At 43.1% G+C, this 22,584-nt stretch overlaps 1 protein-coding gene and 1 long non-coding RNA gene across 2 annotated transcripts in view; one reads left to right on the forward strand and one right to left on the reverse strand.

Annotated features, from left to right (window-relative positions):
- Window positions 1-22,584, reverse strand: part of LOC136373324 (kinesin-like protein KIF2A) — a 178,589-nt gene that overhangs the window by 98,071 nt on the left and 57,934 nt on the right. The window contains 1 exon segment of the mRNA XM_066338219.1: window positions 1,161-1,255. Within this exon segment, the coding sequence (XP_066194316.1) occupies window positions 1,161-1,255 (95 nt within the window).
- The window catches only part of LOC136373345 (uncharacterized), a 253,545-nt gene that overhangs the window by 91,263 nt on the left and 139,698 nt on the right, over window positions 1-22,584 (forward strand). The gene's annotated exons all lie outside the window — the stretch shown is intronic.

The following is a 22,584-nucleotide window of genomic DNA, read 5'->3' on the forward strand; positions in this document are numbered from 1 at the left end:
GACTTAAAAGGGGCTTAACCCCTGGGGGAATTGCCTCACCACTTGTGCTCCTAATTGGTGCTTTTTTGCCAATTATCCTAATTTACTAAACCTATAAAACTGTATGCACCCCCGTAGGGGTGGACTTCTGTGGACATTCCCCATAACTGCCCCTGAAGGCCTCAAAATAAAGATACACTTTGTCTTGGTTTGGGAAGACAGGTATCTGCCAGGGAAAGCTGGAGCTTCCCTTGCAATGGAGAATGTAAATCACCACCACCACCACCTCCCTTTTTCCAATTATAATTTTTTCAGTTAAAAGCTTTTAGGCAAAAGATTTTGGAAATAGAAATAGCAGTTCTTTACTAGTATGTATAACAAAGCAAGCAAGCAAACAAACAAACAAACAAACCCCCAACTACAGCATTGATAACAAAAACAGTACCAAGAACTTCGAGGACTTTGCTTCACTAAAACCCAGGGCAGTTTGGTCTCGGTGCCTCTGCAGGATCCTCAGAGCACCAAGCTGGGAACAGTGGAAAAGTCCCAGGCTGGTAGCTGGAGTGGCAGGATGTCCCAGCAGGCAGGGGCAGAGTGTCCCGGCAGGGAAGAGGGATGCAGGGTCACGTTGTAGCAGACGAGCAGCACTGATGGAACCACGACGGCAGGGCAGGGCTGGCCCAGCTCTCGCAGGGCAGCAGAGAAGCTCAGAATTCCAGGACGAACAGATGATGGCAGATTTCCTAAGACTGGACTCCTCCAGAGACTGAACTCCTCCAGCAGGAGTACCAACCCAGCCATGCCTTCTCCCCGAATGCCGAAAACCACCCAGAGAGGCTGCTTGAAACTCTGTCCTTTACCTGCCTCAAACCCCCACCCCACTCCGAGCTTTGACCACCCCTTTGTTTTGTTAAATAGTCTTAAGTACGACATTTAGTCTCCTTGGTAACTTATGGGGAAAAAATTCTTTAGAGTAAAAAGGAACAAAACCTAACCCCCAACACATTTTTATATTACTTCCTATATTAAAATTATCTTAAGTTTCATTTCTAGGTTGAAAAAGGCAACATTTAAGTAAATTAAGATTTATATTTCTTCCATTTCCAGTGCAAATTCCAAAGTATAATTCATGCAGATGACACATTTTTTAAACAGAAAAGTTCTAAAATAATTAGGTTTACCTCTTTGCCTTTAGTATCTCCATTTTCAATCCATTCAACAGTGACGCTTTCATTATCTTCATTTAGAGATGTTACCATAGCTTGGTGAATTCGGCCTAGAAAGGAAACACAAAAGATGAATTAACAGATGAAAATTTTTCCCAGAAGTTATTTTAATCCCTGCTCTGAGAAATGCAGATAGAAGCAGAAAAAAAGGGGTTAAAAAATATAGTGATTGAGACATGGATTTGAAGGCTGATCCTTTATAGTAGATTTAAGAACATATACTGTATGTTAGAATGTACTCCAAGTAGTACTTTAGAATATACGAGATTACCTTTTACAGGATATTTAGTGAACACTGAATGCTGTGTCTGTTACCCTTTTGCATATTTTTAAGCACTACAAGTATCGGGAGCTTTGGCAATAATCAGAAGAACTAGCCTTAACAGCAGAATAACAGGGCTAAGGGCACAGATAAAGAAAAGAACACAGACTCTAAGATGGTATGTTCCCTTGAAAACATGTCAAAAGGGCCAAAGCACACATGGGAGAGATAAAGGTGAAGAGGTGAACAAGGAGGACTCTGCTTCTTCATCCTTGAAGACCATCCAGAGACCACCCCAACGAATTGAGCATGCCCAGAAGGGTGTGGAGTTAATTACCATACAAAGCAAGGGTGGGCGGGGTCAGGGAATGAATATGTATGAAGGGGGACTGTGGAATGTCATGCATATTGAAGACCTCAGGGAATAATAAGGGGGGCAAACTCTCTGGTGGCTATACGTGTCTTTGGTGAAATTATTCCCCACGCATCTCAACATCGATAAACACATACCTCTTTAACAACTATTATTAGTTGTGGAGTTCTTTCTACCACGTTTCAGTGATAAATAGAAAACAATTTCGGGCCACACTCTAAAATGGCTTGGATTTGATCTAGTCAGGGGCTAGATCTAGAGAGAGGGTCTAATGGGACAGTCAGTGTACAAGTGAAAAACTTAAAGAACATAAAACTGAGTGGCAAGTAAATAAAATACCATGTGAAAGGTGCAGCGCTTGGACTCTTTTCTAGGTCTCCCTTGGGAAGGAATCTTTCCTGAGGTGCATTTCACAAAGGCTTGTTTGTCTCCCTTCTAGGCTGATATAAAATTGTTATAAATGCCTATTATAAAGTTGGCTTTTCGCAAGATATGTGCTATATGATTAATAACTTTGTGGTAAGGATATAAGTTTTTATTTCTGCTGTTAGTAAAGAAAATTAGGCATAGTGGTAGTAGTGATATAGTATGCTTAAACTGTCTGTTTGGGCGGGATAATATCCAGTGAACATGTAAAGAAGACTGCTATTGATATACCAACTATCAGCATCTACCATCTGAAGAAAGCATGGACCAAGGCCCAAGCTGGAGGTGATAATGAAGATACAGCCAAGAAACACACATGCTTTTAAAAGGCGGACCCAAGGAGGGGCCATGCAAAACAGTCCCTGGAATACAGAAACTAGTTTATGGAAAAATATGAATATTCAACAGATTGATACAATAGAAAGGGTATTTAAAGAAAGCCTGTGAAATAGCAAGGTGTGAACTTGGCTGAATGCCAAGTCACCCGGCCAGCCGTACTTTGCCTTTTTTTTTTTCCTATCTCCTAATTGTCTTATTTTCTATTAAACCTATTTCTTAAAATTTACATGGAAAGCGAACCTTGTTTTTCACAAAATTAAACATCCTGACATAGGAGGGAAGTCCCCTGAAACTATATTCTGATATCCACTTCTTGTGGGTATTTATTCAGCTGGTAATTCAACTAAAATTAAATTGCTTGCAATTTAATACAAACCATCATTATAAAAACAATTATTAACACAGACTGCTAAGCTTAAGTTAAGGTGCCATTTATATGACTTCTTCAGTGAAATATCCAAAGCCAGAAAGCCCCCATAAAGTACAATAAAACCAGTAAACTTTCAGTAGGAATAAGGATTTTCCTTCTCAAATACATCGTGTATTGCATTTTTTAAATGTTATCCATCATACTTTATCTAATTTCCTGTACATGGTAGCAAGAAGCAATTGGAAGAGCAGAGCAGCCATGCACTGACACAAAGGAGCATTGTGGAATCCCTTGAACCCTCTCAGGGGAATTCCCAGGGTCCTGCCTTGGGAGGATCTACCATAGAGTCTTCCCTGCCTAGTCTGAAAGAAAGTCCTCTCCCATGGTGCTTTGCACACTGTGTGGTCTGCCCAGATCTCTTTTCTCCCCATGCCCCTAGTTCTCATGGTTTCTCCTTTCCCCGCTTCCCCACTGGTTGTGGTATCCCTGGTGGCCAGCCTCATCTTCCCTATAGGTCACTGACCTTTGCCCTGCCCTTTGTACCGCCCCTGTGCCCTCAGACCATTGGTTCCTGACCCCTATTTAGGCCTGTGCACAGCACATGGCAAGGTCTTTGATCCTGATTTCCCTTCGGCACCAGGAATAAACCTCTGCTGGAACTGATCATACAAAGGCCCTTCTTGCCTCTCTTTGCTGAGCTAGCCATGGCACGTGTGATGTGTGGGCTTGACTGCTTTGCCTGAATCCTCCCTAAGCGGCTTTTCCACAGGAGATGCTTATTGGGATATAGGTAGCACCTCCACCATCTAAAAATCACACTGCTACAGTGCATGCCACACTGATTCCACATCTGTGTTTTGCCCTAAGAGTACCAAGTACTGGAGTTTTTAAAGAACATGAGTCCAATGTGACTACTCCTCTAACACCCTCCTTTAATGAGTCATAGCACAAACAAGAAACCCCTTATTCCATCTCATTTGAGAAGGAAACACAGGTGATACAGTAAAAAAAGAAACTGTAGCAGACAAGAAAAGTCTCATAGAATAAGTAGAAGGCCTTTGCTCACTTTGTTCACTCTTGCTCTCTGACAATTCATGAAAGGTACTCTGGGAAGTGTACGGGCAGCATGAAAGACAAAAAATAAGTTATATAACCAGAAAACAAGTTACATAACCAGCACGTGGAAACCTCATTTTTGGGGTGTTGATTGGTTAGGGGCATGCGTGAACACTGTGTGATCAGAAAGCTTATTGGGTAAGAGAATGTGCGAACGCCAACATCTGCAGTGGCAGGCAGCCAATGCATGTTTGTTTTTCTTCACAAGAATGTAAACAGATAAGAGCTTAGCATCTGAATACAGCGTAAAAAGTGTGTTTTTTTGCAATAACGATTTCTCTCTGTGATTGCCAAGGGGAGTCCGTGAGTCTTCATCATTGAAACAAGAAACCTAAAAAATGTTTTGTTTTCTCCCCAAAAGAAAAAAATGGACATGTAAAGTTTTATACACCCAGCAAGTATTTTCATTGCAACTGTACTTAATCCTTCCATGAACTCTCTGAAAACCACAGAATTTTAACTTGCTTGTAGCTTGTGACCTGCAGCTCACACACACCCACAGACACCCACAAGTGTCTCTACCAGGCTGCCCTCAGTCCCACCAAGCTCACCTGGGCACATGCCCATGCACCAACACAGCTCCCCCGCAGCTCTGCAGGATGAACGCTGTCTGGTAATTCTCACAGGCACACACTATAGTGTGCACTTCCTCTTGTACCACAGTCAGGCAAATCCACTCCTCCAATGCCAGCAAGTCCCATCTATCTGCCACCCCTGAGTCATCCCCCAGAGACCACACTTCAGCATCCATCGTGAGCCACCCCTCAGATGTCCAAGGGCCTCATGCAACTCCAAAAGCACAAGCCAATTGTTCTGGAGCAGTCCACATGTATGCTGCTACTGCTAGGCATCCGCTTCGCAGTGAAACATAGCATGGTCTTTACACATCTGCTCGTCTGGGTCTCTACCTTGCATCTTCTCTCCTTTCCTAAGTCTCCCAACCTCACAAATCCCCTTCAGTTTTCTCCTCCATTGATGGTTTCAAACTTCTGCTTCAGCCATTTCAGTCACAATTTGACAATTTTCCAAAGTTAATGTTTTTATACAGTCTAAGACTCTTAGGGCCTGTTGAGGGACAAAAAGGAAGAAAAACCTTATCCCAAATTATCTCACCTAAGAGTGCTAGTAACAGATGTATATTGTCAATATATTTTTTATTGCAAAGGCTGCCTAAATATTCACATCTAGTTAAAATTAAGCAGAAAGGCTGCAGGGAAACATCATGCAAGGTAACAGCAAATTTGTGTACTCAAATATAACATGCAGATAAAGAGACTAACTGAAACTCAGGCAAAGCATAGCACATGGGGGGACTTGCAGACCTGTGAGCATCCCTGAGGCAGCACTGCTTTCGCATCACCAGCAACAGTACATTATTGTCTTGGTTTGGAATAAATTAGGGAAAAATTTTTAAAAGGAGTTTTTTAAACTAAATTTTCACCACCCCTTCCCTCCCCCAGCCCTGGGTTCGGGAAGGAAAATACCTTGGAGGAAAAGTGGAAAAACCGGTTTATTGACAAAAATACACTTCCTAACACCAAATAGTGGGAAATGGGTTACTGTGATGAGGAGGGTGCTGACGTGTCTTTGGCAGGCCCGGGATTTCTTTAATTTCTCAGGTCAGGTCAGGTCCAGAGCCGTTTCAAACCTTGGGGGGGTGGAAAGAAGGAAGGAGGGAAAAAAACCAAACAGAAGCAGTGGGGGGGGGGGGGGGGGGGACGGTGGCAGGGGCAGCCGGAGAGCAAAGCAAAGCAAAGCGAAGCGAAGAAGGCAAAAGCAGCCGAGCTAGCAAAAGCAAGAGCCGAAACAGGAAAAAGAAAGAAGGAAAGAACTGCAGGCACCCACCAAAGAGGGAGGGATTCAGCTGCGAGACATAACAATGTATTCAAGATATGGGATAGGAGGCAGGTCAACTCAGAACATTCCACTTTTTATTTTATATATTTATTTAATTAAAATTTTTATTTTATTTATTTAGACTTTTAGTATTTATATATTTTTGTTTGTTTTATTTGTTTAGACTTTTGATATTTATACTTTTTTTTTTTTGTTTTATGTTTAACTGATTTAACATGCAGACAATGGTAGTAATATTTAGTATATATTAATTTTATTTTATATTTAGATTTTTTTGAGGTATATATCACATTGTTTTATTTTTTTGTATTATTTATTATGTATAATTTGGTTTTTGAGCAGAGACAACTTTATGGATGGGTTTGCTTGTACTTGAGTCAGGGTTGATTTATATTGGTTTTTTTAACAAATTTTTAACATGGGTTATTGGGATTTTATTTTTATTTATTATATTACGGTGTTGGGATTGAGCAGGATTTGCTCGGTTGGTGGAACTTTGAGTGTTAATTAACTAGGTGGTTTTTGCTAAATGCTGTTTTTAGATTTTTAAGGATTTTTTATTCAACGCTTTTAGGGTGGTTTTTAAAAGCCCATTGTACTTCTTTACTTTACCCGCGGCTGGTGCATGGTAGGGGATATGATATACCCATTCAATGTCATGTTTTTTAGCTCAGGTTTTAATAAGATTATTTTTGAAATGAGTCTCATTGTTTGACTCAATTCTCTTGGGAGTGCTGTGCTTCTAAAGGATTTGCTTTTCAAGGCTCAGGATGGTGTTGTGGGCTGTAGTATGAGACATAGGATAGGTTTTTAATCATCCTGTGGTGGCTTTTATCATGGTTAGCATATGATGCTTGCCTTGGCGGGTTTGAGGCAGTGTGATGTAATTAATTTGCCAGGCCTCCTTATACTTGTCCTTAGACTACCGCTTTTCATACTAGAGAGGCTTTATCCGCTTGGCTTGCTTAATGGCAGCGTATGTCTTACAGTCACTGATAATTTGAGAAATGTTGTCTATGGTTAAATCCACTCTTCGGTTTCGTGCCCACTTAGAGGTGGTGTTTTTACCTTGGTGACTTGAGGTATTATGGGCCCATCATGCTAGAAATAACTTTCTTTTGTGCTTCTAGTCAAGATCTATTTTCAACTTTCTTATTTTTGCAGCTTGATCTACTCCTTGATTATTTTGCTGCTCTTTATTAGCTTTACTCTTGGGGACATGGGTATCTACATGGCGAATTTTCACAGGTAGGTTTTTTAACCGGGCAGCGATATCTTTCTACTTTTCAGCAGTCTAAATTGGTTTTCCTTTATGCTGCCAGTTTGTCTTTTTTTATTTTTTTAGCTATCCTTACAGAGCATTGGCTACCATTCAAGAATCAGTGTATAGATAGAGCTTTGGCCACTTTTTTCTTTTTGCAATATTTAGGGCTAGTTGAATGGCTTCAAGTTCAGCAAATTGACTGGATTTACTCTTTCTTTTAACGACCCTTACAACCTGTCGTGTGGGGCTCTATATAGCTGCCTTCCACCTCCGACTCATTTCTATGACATGGCAGGAACCGTCGGTGAACAAAGTGTAACATATTTTTTTTGCTGGCAACTGGTCGTATGGCGGAGCTTCTTCAACCCGGGTCACTGGTTTTTGTTTTTTATTTGCAACACTGAAACTTTTACTTTCGAGCTAGTTTGTAATTACTTCCAAAATTCCAGGGCGATTTAATTTCTTAACTTGAGCGTGTTGTACAATGAGGGCAATCTACTTGCTTTAGGTAGCACTGGTGGCGTGGTGGCTGGAGGGAACCTTTTTTCTAAACATCCACTCTAGCACTGGTAGTCGGGGTACCAGGAGCAGTTGTGCTTTTATACTTATAACTTTTGAGGCGGCCCGAACCCCTACATAGGCTGCTAGAATTTTTTTTTTTGTTGTTTGTTGGAGTATAGCTGGCTTCCGACCTTCGGTAATTTCGATTTCAAACTTTTAGTGGTCGGACTCGAGTCTCCCCAGGCACCTACTGCCAAAGGCTCCAGGACAGACCATGGCTCCCAGCTGCAGAATAGAGCACGTTCTTCACGTCCGGTCCCGTCCTGACTGGGCTAAGGGCTACCGCGTGAGCAATTTTCTGTTTGATCTGAGTAAAAGCGTGTTGCTGCTCAGGGCTTTACTGTAAAGTGTTTTTCTTGCGAGTTATCAGGTGGAGAGGGCTCACAATTTGGCTATACTTTGGAATATGCATTTTCCAAAAACCTATGACACCTAGGAAAGCTTGTGTCTCCTTCTTGTTAGTTGGTGGAGACATCGCTGTGATCTTATTGATGACATCAGTGGGAATTTGACGCCATCCATCTTCTTACTTAATTCCCAGGAACTGAATTTCTCTAACAGGTCTTTTGACTTTGCTCTTTTTGACGGCAAAACTAGCTTTCAGGAGAATTTGGATAATCTTCTTTTCTTTTTTAAACACTTCAGCTGCAGTGTTCCCCCACACAATGATGTCATCGATGTACTGCAGATGTTCTGGAGCCTTATTTTTTTTTAATACAGTTTGAATTAATCCATGACAAATGGTAGGATTGTGCTTTTATTTTTGGGGTAGTCGATTTTAAGTGTATTGTATACCCCTCCAGGTGAAATCAAACTGAGGCCTGCATTCTGCAACCAGAGGAATGGAGAAAAAGGTATTGGCGATGTCAACAGTGGCATACTACCTTACTGTCTTGGACTCTAGCTCATACTGGAGTTCTAGCATGTCCGGCACAGCAGCACTCAGCGGTGGAGTCACTTTATTCAATGCCTTGTAGTCTACAGTCAACCTTTATTCTTCATCCGACTTGCGCACAGGCCAGATGGGGCTGTTAAAGGGTGAGTGGGTTTTATAGACCACCCGTTGGCTCTTCAACTCATGAATCATTTTGTGGATGGGAATCACTGCATCTTGAACTGTTCTATACTGCTGCCGATGCACTATAGAAGTGGCGACTGGCATCTGCTGATCTTTTACTTTCAACAATCCCACAGCAGATGGGTTATTTGATAGTCCAGACAGGGTGTTCAGTTGCTTAACACCCTCTGTTTCTACAGATGCTATTTCAAATGCCCATCTGAATCCCTTTGGGTCTTTGAAATACCCATTCCGAAGAAAATCTATGCCCAGAATACACGGGGCCTCTGGGCCGGTCACAATTAGGTGTTTCTGCCAGTTTTTTTTCAGTCAGGCTTACCTCAGCCTCCAACAAAGTCAATTCTTGTACTCCCCCTGTTACCCCGGCAATGGAAATTGGTTTTGCCTCCACATGTTCTGATGGCACCAAAGTACATTGTGATTCAGTGTCAACTAAAGCTTCATGTCTTTGTGGTGCCGATGTGCTAGGCCATCGAATTCACACAGTCCAAAACACATGATTTTCTTCAACCTTTATTTGGTTAGAGGCAGGGCCCCTCTAAGCCTGATTATCTTTCTTTCTTTGGACATATGTCCTAGAGGTTCCCTTCAGGGGATTAGACATATCATCATTGTCCTGGCTGCAGACAACTGGTGTTGCTCTTTGTTTAGTAGGACTTCCTCTTTGAATCCTACCTTCTTTCAATTTACGCACCCATTGTACCAAAGCAGCAGTGGGTTTTCCGTCCCACCTCCTCATGTCCTCCCTAGCTTCAGGCAAGAAGACCCACAACTCAGTTCGCGGAGTGCGCCTTCTCTCCCCAACAGAGGTATGCTCGCGTTGAATACCAGGGTCTCTAATTTGAGGAAGTCCTCCCTAATCTCTTCTCTGAGTTTTTTGTGATTTTTCTCTAATTCATCTTCCAATTTCTGCGGTCGTGTTTCTACAGCTGCAATCCTGGCATGAGCTGGGTCATGTACTGCATCAGCATATGCTCGAAGCTTCCTTGCTATATCGAGCACGATTTCATGTGTCTCCTCCCGCTTCATTATTGCTAGAGCAGAAGCGTATTCAGATGGTCCAAGTCGTACAAGTTTTCGCCACATCACGGGTGTACATGGTACCAAATCTGGGTTCTTAGTGTTTAGGTCATCTGAGAAGATAATCTTTGCCACTGCCATTTTTCTCAAGCATTGAATCTCTTGTTCTATGGTCTTCCACTGGGTCTGCTGCATGTAGAGATCATCTGCACACAGGTATCTTTGTGCCACACTTCCCAGGACTCATTCCCAGAGACTGCAAGGGGTAGCCACCCTCATCATTTCTTGGTCAATAACTGGATCATGTGACAGGGAGCCCAAATGCCTTGCTTCAGTGACATCCAGAATTGTAGCTTTGCCTGCAGCATCCCAGAGAGGGACTAACCAACTAATTATAGACTCATATGGTTGTTGAGTGTAATTCTTTCTCAAACTTCGAAGGTCCTTCAGGGAAAAAGCATCAATAGTGGGTCTTGATCTTGTTCCAGCTGGTTGGACATTTGATCTTAGGCCAGTTGGTCTGGCTCCCAGTCGGGTGTCAGTTGGTTCAGTTTCTGATTTTATGTCAGTTTGTCCAGCTTTTGATTGGGTGTCCTCGGGAGGCCTTGAGGGCCCTTCACTTTCATCATCATCATTCTCTACTGGTCCATTAGTCTTTCGTGCTCTCTTTGCCCCGGCGACTGTCAGTGTCTTAGACTCCCTGTCTGGTTTAGCTGTTGGCCCGGAGCCCAGGATATTAGCTGCAGCCTGAGTGACTGGGGTGGTAACTAGCTTATCTCCCTGTTCCCTTTCTTCTATCTGCTGTCCTTCAGTATCTAGCAGAGTACGGTAAACATATGCCAGGGCCCAGCTCACTGCAATAATCCTTTTCTCCTTAGTATTACCACAGCACTTCTCTTTCAAATACTTTGCCACCTCAGCTGGGTTCTGAATTTGTTCAGATGGGAAGTCTCAGACTATAGGATCAGAAAATTCCTTTAAAATTTGGCCTATATCTTCCCATTTCCCACTCCACTCAAGATTCCTCTTTGTGGGCTTTACCCCTAAATCAGGAGTCTCATTAGCTCTTTTAGAAATCTCAGCTTTCATTTTATATAAACTGCAGACAGTATAGAGAAAACTTACTAGATTAAATGCCAGAAAGACGGTCTCTTTAACACTCAGGGGAAACTGAACATTTTCTAATAGAGATGTAAACAACTCAAAGGAGAAGAGGGAAGACAGAGGCTGAAAAAACTCTCTCCCTGCTTCTCCCCTAACAAACTGAATGCACCACCATAACAACGAACTATACACTCCTGGAACAGATTTAAGCATCTTAACAGCCTTTCTATAAAGCATCACAAGCAAGCCCAGCCCAATGAATATTCTGGTTAGTGCCCCACGGCCTCAAAAACTACGTATTAGTAGCAATAGCAGAGCTTTTTCTATGTAAGGGAATAACCCTAGGTACCACAGAGGTATTAAAACCTCAAAAATCCCTGGGGACCAGAAATATTGGCAGGCATTCACCCCGAATGACATTATGAATCCAGAAAAAACCATCCCAATACACCCACAAAACAACTAGAACCACCAATATTATTTTTAAGTTTTTTCCACTTTCTCTGGCCTGTTTCCCAGCCAACGCACCAAGAAATGTCTTGGTTTGGAATAAATTAGGGAAGAACTTACAAAAGGAGTCCTCTAAACTAAACTTCCACTACCCCTTCCCCCCCCCTCCCCCAGCCCTGGGTTCGGGAAGGAAAATACCTTGGAGGAAAAGTGGAAAAACCGGTTTATTGACAAAAATACACTTCCTAACACCGAATAGTGGGAAACGGGTTACTGTGATGAGGAGGGTGCTGACGCGTCTCTGGCAGGCCCGGGACTTCTTCAGTTTCTCAGGTCAGGTCAGGTCCAGAGCCGTTTCAAACCTTGGGGGGGGGGGGGGGGGGGGGAAAGAAGGAAGGAGGGAAAAAAACCAAACAGAAGCAGTGGAGGGGGGGGGGGGGGGGGGGGGGGGGGAATGGCGGCAGGGGCAGCTGGAGAGCAAAGCAAAGCAAAGCGAAGCGAAGAAGGCAAAAGCAGCAGAGCTAGCAAAAGTAAGAGCTGAAACAGGAAAAAGAAAGAAGGAAAGAACTGCAGGCACCCGCTGAAGAGGGAGGGATTCAGCTGCGAGACATAACAATGTATTCAAGATATGGGATGGATATATGGGATAGGAGGCAGGTCAACTCAGAACAATTATATACACATTTCTAACCTCTACACTTCTTTCCCTAAAGCATAAGATTCAGTCCACCACTAAAGAAAATTTAAAAAGAAAACCAAAACCAAACCCCCAAATTTCTCCCTTTGTTTCACTTGGTTCCTTTCCTCTAGCATTTGCTAGGTTTTATTTCCCTGACCTGTATTTTACCTGAGTAGATCCTTCCATTTGTGCTTTCTGAGCATCATTCTCCCAGGTGGCTCAGCTGTGTGCACTGCAGGGATAGACTGGATTCCTCACTGAAGCACTGCCAGCAGAAGATGTGCAGGCAGGGATCACAGTCATGCCCTCCCCTCCATACAGAAGTGTTCCTCCATTTCCCCTCATCCAAATGACATTGTGCAGGCACACATCCAATCCTTGGGACCATGCACAAATTCTGCTGGTGGCTGGGCTGAAGCAGACTCACTCAGCATTACATTCTCAAGCCACATTTCCTTGAACAAACATTTTTGTGTAAGTTTTTTTTTTGTTTAACGTCCTCAATACACTCCTCCATTAATTTTTTTTTCATTTAATAACCTCTTGTGGCTTCATTAGGTGCAAGAACACTGTCGTAGAACTGTTTTGATTAACTATCTGGTCTTTTAGTAAGCTAGCAACAGAAGACACTTTTTTCCTGTAGCAGTACCACTTCTACAAACAGCATGCAGAGATACAAGGACACAAATTTTTAGCACTTTGAAAAGTGGAAGACTCTTCAAGCTTACAGTGATATAAGCTTCTGCTACTGTTTTGAGGCTTGCCCCAGCTGTCAATCCAGAGTCAAGAGAAAACTGAAATATGAAAAATGTAAATTTAGAGAAACATACGCTATACAATACTATAATAATTTTTTATTTGGTTTGCATGGCTAAGCTTTGATAGCAAGGGGGCTACAGGGGAGGCTTCTGTGAGAAGCTACCAGAAGCTTCCCCCATGTCCAGCACAGCCAACCCCTAGCAGCTTCAAAGATGGACGGGCCACTGGCCAAGGCTGGGCCAATCAGAAATGGTGGTAATGCCTCTGTGATAACATATTTAAGAAGAAGAAGAAGAAGAAGAAAATATTGTGCAGTTGTAATTGTGGCCAGAGCAGGGTGAGAATATGTGAGAACAACTTTGCAGATACCAAGGTCAGTGGAGGAGGCGGTGGCAGCAGCAGTGCTTCAGGCAACAGAGCTGGGATTCCTCTGCAGCCTGTGGTGAAGACCATGGTGAGGCAGCTGAGCCCCTGCAGCCCATGGAGGACCACGGGGATGCAGGAGGAGACCCAGGCAAGAGCCCCCGCCCCCCCCAAGGTCTGGAGCAGCCTGTCCCTGAAGGACTGCACCCTATTAAAGAGTGACCAACGTTGCAGCAGTTCATGGAGAACTATTTCCTGTGGGAGAGACCCCACGGAGGAGCAGAGGAAAGACTCCTCTCCCTGAGCAGTGGGAGAAACAACGGGTAAAGAACCTACCATAACCCCCATTCCCTGTCTCCCTGCGCCACTGGGAGAAGGAGGTAGAGCTGGGAAGGAGGAAGGGGTGGGGGGGAATCTGTTAATAGATTTTATAAATTTTGAAAAAAAAACCATATTCACAGCCTGTGACACTATATTAGTCACAGAGCCATCATATAAAGCCTATTACCTGCTCTGGTACTCTATTACTCTTGACAGAGAACAAATAATTTTAAAAAGGAATAATCTTTGCCATAACAAGTGAAAGGAGATCAAAGTAGGCTGATGAATGAATAGAAAATGCTGAATCCTCTCACAAACACAGTAAAACCAGCATATCATAACAAAAAAATCACAATAAATCTTCCATCTCTGTGCTAGATTTTATCAGCTCCCTGGTCAAAAAAGCAGTGTCATCATAGTGATCCTCCAATTTTTCACTCAGTGTTTTTTAAATTTTCCTTTCCTCTCCTCACATGATTAGAATTTATATCACAGGCAAAACATTTTCTGGGGAGTTGATCTATTGCTATAGAACTCAAAGTAATGGAGAAGTTTGAAACTGCTAATATTTGTAAAATTTCTGTAAAGTTCTGCCATACTGAATCCAAAATACAGCATTGTGCCAGCTTCTAAGAAGAAATAAACTCTATCCCAGCTGAAACCAGGACAATCTACCAGTTATGCTTTATTTCTGTTTTGCTTTTTCATATATAGTTGCGTCTTTGTTTAATTTTTGCCATGTCACTCTTCACTATTGTCTTGTCTCTTGCCTTTGTTATAGCGTTATCACACTGTCAAATGGGTCACTAAACATACAAGGTATCTGCCACATTTCTAAAGCAAGTTCTTAAATACTTTATTTTAATTCCATATAGTTTCAATAAAGATATATTTTAATATTATTGTGAATGATCCCTAGCTACCAACTAATTTTGTTTTATTCTCTAAATTATCACAGCAACACCCAAGTCCTTCCAATGACAAGCCAATTACAACTGCATTTTATGATCTCCATATACCTCTACAACATAACACAGGAATTTTAAAATCAGAAACCAGCATGCACCAAATCAAGTTTCCCATATCTGCCTGCATATTTCACGATTTGAAATAAAATCCAACTTAATCTAATCAAAAATTGCAAAATTGCAAAAAACCGTCAAACACAGTGCTTTAGAAAAACAAAGTTTGCAGATCTTATTGACAATCCACTAAAAATGAAGGGGGGAAAAAAAGTGCAGACATGCCCCTAAACTGTGTATAATGTTTAGTTTCAAAACACAAAGAGCACATTTAATGTCATTAGTACAGCTAACAAATCACAAGCAACTTTTTGGTCCTTCTTGCATTCAGTAATACCAACATTCTCCACCCCCTGCCGATACAATCATATCTAATACATAGTACCATAAATACCCTATAAACGGAACTAATTTCACCTTTATGTTAGTGAGTGGTCAACCTCTGCTATTCACCCCAGAAAGTTGCACTAGCACCTTGCTGTCAATATATACAAACCTTTTTCCAGATTACATGTGTTCAGTCATTCAGTAGTCTGTGCTTTCTTTTATGGCTTGTTTAAGGGCACCTGTCCAAGAATGATGAGCTTATCTGTATGATTCAGTCTAAGTGTTTGTTACCTTTTCCAACACTGGCAATAAGGATGAAGTGCAGTATCCCACACAGGCTCCAGACTGCTTTCCACAGGAGTACTCACTGCCAAATTACAGTAATTCTAAAATTGAACTCACTTTTCCTTTTGTCACTTCACGCTGGTAGTTCACACTTATTTTGAGATTAACTAGATGTAGTGGTTTCATTGTTTGCCTGTCTCTGCCAAATTTAGTGTAGTGGTTTGAGTGTCTTTTCTGCTGTGAGATAGGATTAGGGATAAAGCAAAGCAGGCCCAAACTCAAAGGGTACAAAGATAGATTTATTAACACACACTAAAAGAAGAAAATGAGAATCAAAATGAAACTTTCAAAACACTCCTCCTCCTCCCCCCAAGTGTTCACTTTTCCACAAACAATGTAAAGAGGCAAAACTCAGAACTCTAGGTCAGTACCACTTATAAAGTCTTTCTTCAGTGTGGTGGTACGTTTTGGATTTTACTTTGCTTGTTCTGTTATATGAGTTATTTCCAGAAAGTTTAATGTAAAATGGTTTGTTCTTTGCACCCCCCTCCTGTTCCTTTCCCTTGGTTCATCCCCAAGTTGTTGGTCAGATAGTCGTTAAGTGTCAATCATTACTTACATAACCCTCTGGTCCTGTCAGTCACTCTGGGGCCTCTCCCTGCATCCAGAAAATTCCAAGAGAGGCATTGAGTGATTGGGCAGAACCAAGGGGGTCCCCTCCCATTTGGTTATGATTTGATGTTGCACTTGTATGTTATGTTAAGAGTCACTCCTTACTTTTCTGTTATTGGTTTGTCGCTGTACCCCCTCCCTGAGAACCACCTCCCTTTATAAGTTGCTCCCCTCACATTCTCAGGGTCTCTTCTGACACAGAGCCCTGGGGTGAGGATCCCCCTGATCCAATAAACTCTGTAGCCCTGTCTCTGAAGAGTCCTGCCTTTTATCTCCTGCCTTCGCCGCATCCCTGCTTTTGGTCAGCCAAGAACCACCAGTGTTGTTGTGGTGCCAGGGCTGGCTGAGCCGGGTGACACAGGCAGCTGCTAAAATTCAGTCCTTTTAGAGAGGGAAATCTCTCCTGTTTTGTTTTGGTAACTTTCCACAAGAAAAACAGTCTGCTTGTGGATTTTAACTCTCACAAAAGCAGCCACCCAGGAACTTCTGCAGTTGTGGACCTCCCGTGTCACGTAGCCTTTCCCGTGACTACATATGGGCCGTGGACTCATGCATATTAGGGTGTCATTTTAAAAGATAAGCAACTCCAAAGGCAAAGGATTCTTCATCACAAGGCACAGAGATGTCTTCTCACTTCTAACTGGCACAGAGGACTTTTTTATCTCTTCTGTCTTTGTTCAAACATCTCATGGAATCACAAAATCACAGTTCCTAATTCAGTATTCACTCAGTCAGTCACAGATATCTTTGCTCAAATCCACAAATCTGAATAATCATGTCCCAAATTTATATTGTCCACAATTTAAAAGAATATTCTTGCATATTCATATTACACCCTGTTACCACAACTCATAGGAGATTTTCAGCCTAGAACCAAGGCAACTTGTCATCTCTTCCACCTAAGGGATCACTCTTCCTTCACTGACTTTGATAACTTCATACTGTCTCTTTAAATATCTCCCACTCTGACCGTTTCTCTCCCTCAAAGAAGGTTAGGTCTTTGGAAGTTTCATCTGTGCCAGGAAGGAGTTAAATCTTGCCCAGGGCCTGAGGTGATCACATAATCTCTGCTGGACTGCAGCCTCTCAGGCCGAGGGATCTCAGAGCGGCCAGGCTTCTCCCCTTCATTTTCCTCTCTGCCCAGGAGTCACCGGAGGGGGAGGGGGGCTCCTGCCCACCTCCAGTCTCATGGGGTGGGCCCAGGCCGGCTGGCGGCAGAAGCAGAGCCCGGCCCGGCCACGCATAGGCCCCAGGAGGGGCCCACGGCGGAGCAAGGCCAGCCCAGCCAGAGCCTGGAGCTGCTATCAGGGGCTCGGCAAACATCTCCCTTGCCCTGGCTGAGGGAGGTGGGGGATGGAGGGGTAGACTTAAAAGTTAGCTGGATGTTAATCTGCAGCCTCCCACTCCCCCGCCAGCAGCCGATGGGGGCCCGGAGGCACGGCCAGGCCAGGGCCGCGCCCCCCCCCACCCCCCCCCCCACCACACCCCCAGCAGGGGGGAGCGGCGGGCCGGCCGGCCTGGGCCCCTCCACGGAGTGGTCCCAGGGGGCCCGGTTGTTACCTGCTGGCAAGCCGGAAGGGAAAGGGCTGGCTTGAACACAATCGGGACTTTATATGGGTATTCCCGAAGTCGCATTCAGCTTCCTCAGGGGTTAAACAACGTGTCAGTATCTAAAAATTTGGCTCTGATAGGTGCCTGTCCCTTCCACAGGAAATTAACAGGTCCTTACAGGGCAGTATTCCTCTTTAACTAAAAACCAAACTGTGTAAACCCATGACACTTGTTATAAGTGTTGGAGAATTAATTCGTGTTTTATAGAAATATATGATATCAAATAATTTTAAAGCCACCAAATAAAAAGAAATTGTGAAACTGCAAGCCTCTGCCGGGAACAGGGGAAGCAGCACATTTGCAGTAGAAAGAAGTGTGTCTCCACCAGGAGATGGGTCCTCTCCGAAGATGGGATTGCCAATGATCCAGTGATCAACACCTGATGAAAATCTTATCTACATCAGCCTGGGTGTGCATCCCAATACCGGGTTCCCGTAAATGCAATCAGACGTCCAGCCCTGCCCGGAAAACCATTCATCAGACCGGCAGATGGAGAGAAAAGAAATATGAATATGAAAATATGACTGAGTGGACAAAAGAATGAGGCAACCTTCTTTCTGGCCAAAAAACTGTATATAAGCTGGCCCTGCAAAAGCGAACTTTGTGAACGGGGGACTATACGGCACGTGGCTGATTCTAAGGTTCACCCAGCACTGATCCCGGGCTCGATGCTGTCCGTTGCTTGTAGCTTTTTCAAATTTCTATTTCGCAATATTTCTTAATAAAATGGCATATTGATGAAATTGAGCTGATCACTTATTAAAACACTAGAATATCAATAATTATCTCCTGTTGTTTAAAGTTTATGATCTCCCAATTTATAGCAAAAGCACATTTACTTTTTTTGGCATGTTTTACCCCAGTATTTAATTTCATATCTCTTAACCTTCCCGCATAATATAAATATTCACAGAGATGATACTCCTACTCTAGCATAGTAATGAAATTTCCTGAGAACAATGTTACTTTCTGTGTTTTGACCAGGAATTGATAAATATAATGGATGGAAAAAAAAACAGTCATCCAGTCCCAAAACTGATCCCAGAAGGCACACTATTAGGTAGAAATTATTAGATACACTATCATCATCTGTCTTAAATACATTACTCTTCTTGTATTAAATATTGAGATATGCAAGAGACGGGACCACTGAGAGACGTGTTAAAAGGATGATTTATTGCTCTTATCATCATCAGTCTCAGAGAGGGTGAGAACGTCTTCACATCAGTCATCAGAGGTCCTGTCTCTCGCATATCCCGATATGCCCCTGCATTCGCCAGATATAGGGACGCCCTGGGGAACTGCAAAAAAGGCAGCTAGAGGAACCTGGATCATGGGAAGCACAGATCCTGAAAGGAAGGATTATCGATGGTCCAGTAGCTGGTGAAAGGAACCACAAGAACCATGCTACAGGTTCGAATACAGACGGAGACTGTAAAAATAATCACCTGACAGGAGAATCAGGTGAGCCCTGGGGAACAAGGGACAAGCATGTCAAGGAAACAGAGGGATGTGTATGAACGCTTAGGAGCATTGATACAATCTAAGTCTAGTGCCGTACCCAAGCATGAACTTAAAGATCTCTTGTGCTGGGTGCAGAAGAATTTCCCTGATGTAGATCCTGACTCATCTTTTACTGCGTCTCTCTGGGACTCTATCAGTGTTCAGCTCTATGATGCAGCTACACTCAGAGATTGAATGGCTGCTAGATTGTTGCCAGCATGTTGTGTGCTTAATTAAGTTATAAACAAGTGTTCTAGTTTGGGCGAGTCTTCAGCAGTCCCAGCAGGCGGCCTCGCGACCTCACTGGCCCTGCTGAATATGGACATGGTGGAGCGAGCGGTTCCCTGCAACGACACTGCGCTTGTGCAGCAGAGCCATCCGTACAAGAAAATGGTGGGTCCCTACAAAGAGCATGCATGTCCGTACAACAAGATGGCAGCCCCCTACACAGAGCATGCGCTTCCGTACAAGATGGTGCTGCCCTACAAGAAGCATGCGTATTATTGCCGCCACCATTTTGTGACTCCCGCACCCCGCAGCCCCCCCGCTATGCCACCTTTTGCCACTTCTATTACTGCAAGGGAGGAGGGAGAAGAGAACGGATCTGGATCTTATAAAGCAATAGTGAGAATACAAGACCAAGAAAACTATTTTATCCTGGGAGAAGGGGCAGATCTGCTGGACACAGGTCCACCGGATCCAGAAAGAGAACCCCTCGAATTTTAAATCCCGGGATTTTCCAGGAAACAGCTTAAGATCGATTGTTTGGGCAGAAGTGAAGCAGAAAGCATTAAAAGAGGGAGATTTTGACTTGGCAAAAGAACAGCTTTTAGCCATGCCAGTCAGATATTGCAGACCGAATGCGAATCCAAGATTGGAACCGATGACGAGTGATGAGATTGAAGACATACGGAAAGTAGAGAGCGCAGCACCACTGTGTGACGACACAGATAACAACAATCCAACCCAGAAACTCTCCAAGAGGAAATGGAAGAAGCTCGTGACAGTTATCACAGAAATTCAAAATGCGGAACTAGAGATCTCTACATTGAAAATACACGAAACCTCACCATGGAAATATTTAGGATGGAGAATAACAGAACAGTCAATTGGGCCACAAAAATACAACTTAGAGCTAGTGTTTTTACACCAATCCTTAATTATTTTGTTTTACACATTTTGCCACAGGGCAGATTTTCTTAACCAATTGTATAACGCCACACAAACCTACATTGCTACACCTTATAACTTCTTACTACCTTTATAACTAATTCTCTAGCTAAACTTTAAAAGTTTCCACTACCATACTTGACAGGTTTCTGCTTAAACTACAAATCCACATTCTTGCTTCTGGTCTCTAAATCTGGAAGCCTTTTCCAAGGTCTTAAATCAAACCCTGTATTCATTTCTATGTCTAGGCCTGTAGGCACAAGATTTTGGGAATTTTCTGTGCCTTGATTTCCCACAATTAAACTTCAGCAAAGTAATTTTCAATGCTGTACAAAACAGCACTTAAAGGAGGCTTATAAAAAAAGGGAAAGCGACTTTTTATACAAGCAGAAAGTGATAGGACAAGGGGGAATGGTTTTACACCAAAAGAGGAGAGATTTAGATTCAATGTTAAGAAGAAGAAGGGTAGTGAGGCACTGGCACAGGTTGCCCAGAGAAGCTGTGGATGCCCCATCCCTGAAAGTGTTTGAGGCCAGGTTGGATGGGGCTCTGAGCCACCTGATCCAGTGGGTGTCATCCTTGCCTATGGTGGAGGGGTTGAAACTAGATGATCTTTATGGTCCCTTGCAATCCAAGCCATTCTGTGATTCTATGATTATTCCTCTTTCTCTCTCCTTTACATTACAATTATTATTATAATTGCTACTACTAGCATTATTATATTTTACTTTGTTTCAATTATTAAACTATTCTTATCTCAGCTCCATGAATTTTACTTTTTTCCCAATTCTCTTGGGGGAGGGGAGTGAGTGAGCTGCTGTGTGCTACTTAGTTGTGAGCTGGGGTCAAACCACAACATTTGCGCAGGTGCAATTTCCTACTATGCTTTCATCTTTCTCTCAGCAAGGCAGGAATCTCAAGCATGTCCAATGGGGTGCTTCTAAGTCTATCATAAGCCTATATTATCTAAACACAGGTGTTCTACTTGCCAAACACACAAGGCTAAACGATAGCTGGTATGATAATATGTGTTTTTCCACAACCTAGCTGCAAGTAACTTAAGCGTGTTTACAATCCTCACCAATCTTCCCTTATTTTCCCACAGTCAGGAAGGCATTCAATAAATTCACAGACAATAGATCTATAAATGGATAATGGATATTTATTAGGACTAGGCAGAGTTGTACTTCTAATTTCCTAAATAGAATTCTGGATACTGGGGGGAAACAAAGGCATGGGACTGCAAACAGCAACAAGGCTAACCTGCTTTCCCTAGATAGCCTCTCCTACTGCAGGTGGGCAATATGCATCATTGATCTAATCCACTGGGGGACTTTTTATAGAAGTGGTGAGCATACTTTGAAGGGGAGGGAGGAACCTCCAAAAAGGCAGAAACACTTCATGAGTTTTGTAAAAAAATTCACTCTTCATTTTCAGTAAAAGTCTTACAGAGAGAAAACCAAAAGTTTTCATTCACTTTTCATAAAATAATTGTAATTTTGTCATATATTCACAAGACAACTTCCCTTCCAAAGTATAAAAAAAAGCCCAAACAAAAAATCAAGACAGCAAACAAAAAAATCACAGAATCACAGAATCACAGAATCACAGAATCACTAGGTTGGAAGAGACCTTTAAGATCATTGAGTCCAACCCATGCCCAAACATTTCAACTAAACCATGGCACCAAGTGCCACATCCAGTCTTTTGTTAAACACATCTAGGGATGGTGACTCCACCGCTTCCCTGGGCAGAGGATTCCAGTACTTTATCATCCCTACAGTAAAAAACTTTTTCCTAACATCCAACCTAAATTTCCCTCGGTGGACTTTAAGACTCTCCTCTCGTTCTGTCAGTTGCTGTCTGGAAAAAGAGACCAACCCTCACCTGACTACAACCACCTTGCAGGTAGTTGTAGAGAGTGATAAGGTCACCTCTGAGTCTTCTTTTCTCCAGGCTAAACAACCCCAGCTCCCTCAGTCGTTCCTCATAGGGCTTGTGTTCCAAGCCCCTCACCAGCCCTGTTGCCTTCCTCTGAATGTGCTCAAGCATCTCAATGTCCTTCCTAAACTGAGGGGCCCAGAACTGGACACAGTACTCAAGGTACAGTCTCACCAGTGCTGAGTACAGGAGAAGAATGATGTCCCTGGTCCTGCTGGCCACACTGTTCCTGATACAGGCCAGGACGTCGTTGGCCTTCTTGGCTGCCTGCACACACTGCTGGCTCATGTTCAGTCATCTGTCAATTAGTACCTCCAGGTTCCTTTCTGCCTGAGCACTGTCCAGCCACACTGTCCCCAGCCTATAATGTAGCAGAGGGTTATTGTGGCCAAAATGCAGGACTCGGCACTTGGACTTATTAAACGTCATCTTATTGGATTCCACCCATCCATCCAACCATTCCAGGTCTCTCTGATGAGCCCTCCTACCTGCCAACAGATTGAAAC

Source organism: Sylvia atricapilla, chromosome W (genome assembly GCF_009819655.1).
Source record: "Sylvia atricapilla isolate bSylAtr1 chromosome W, bSylAtr1.pri, whole genome shotgun sequence".
In the NCBI taxonomy this organism is placed as follows: Eukaryota; Metazoa; Chordata; class Aves; order Passeriformes; family Sylviidae; genus Sylvia; species Sylvia atricapilla.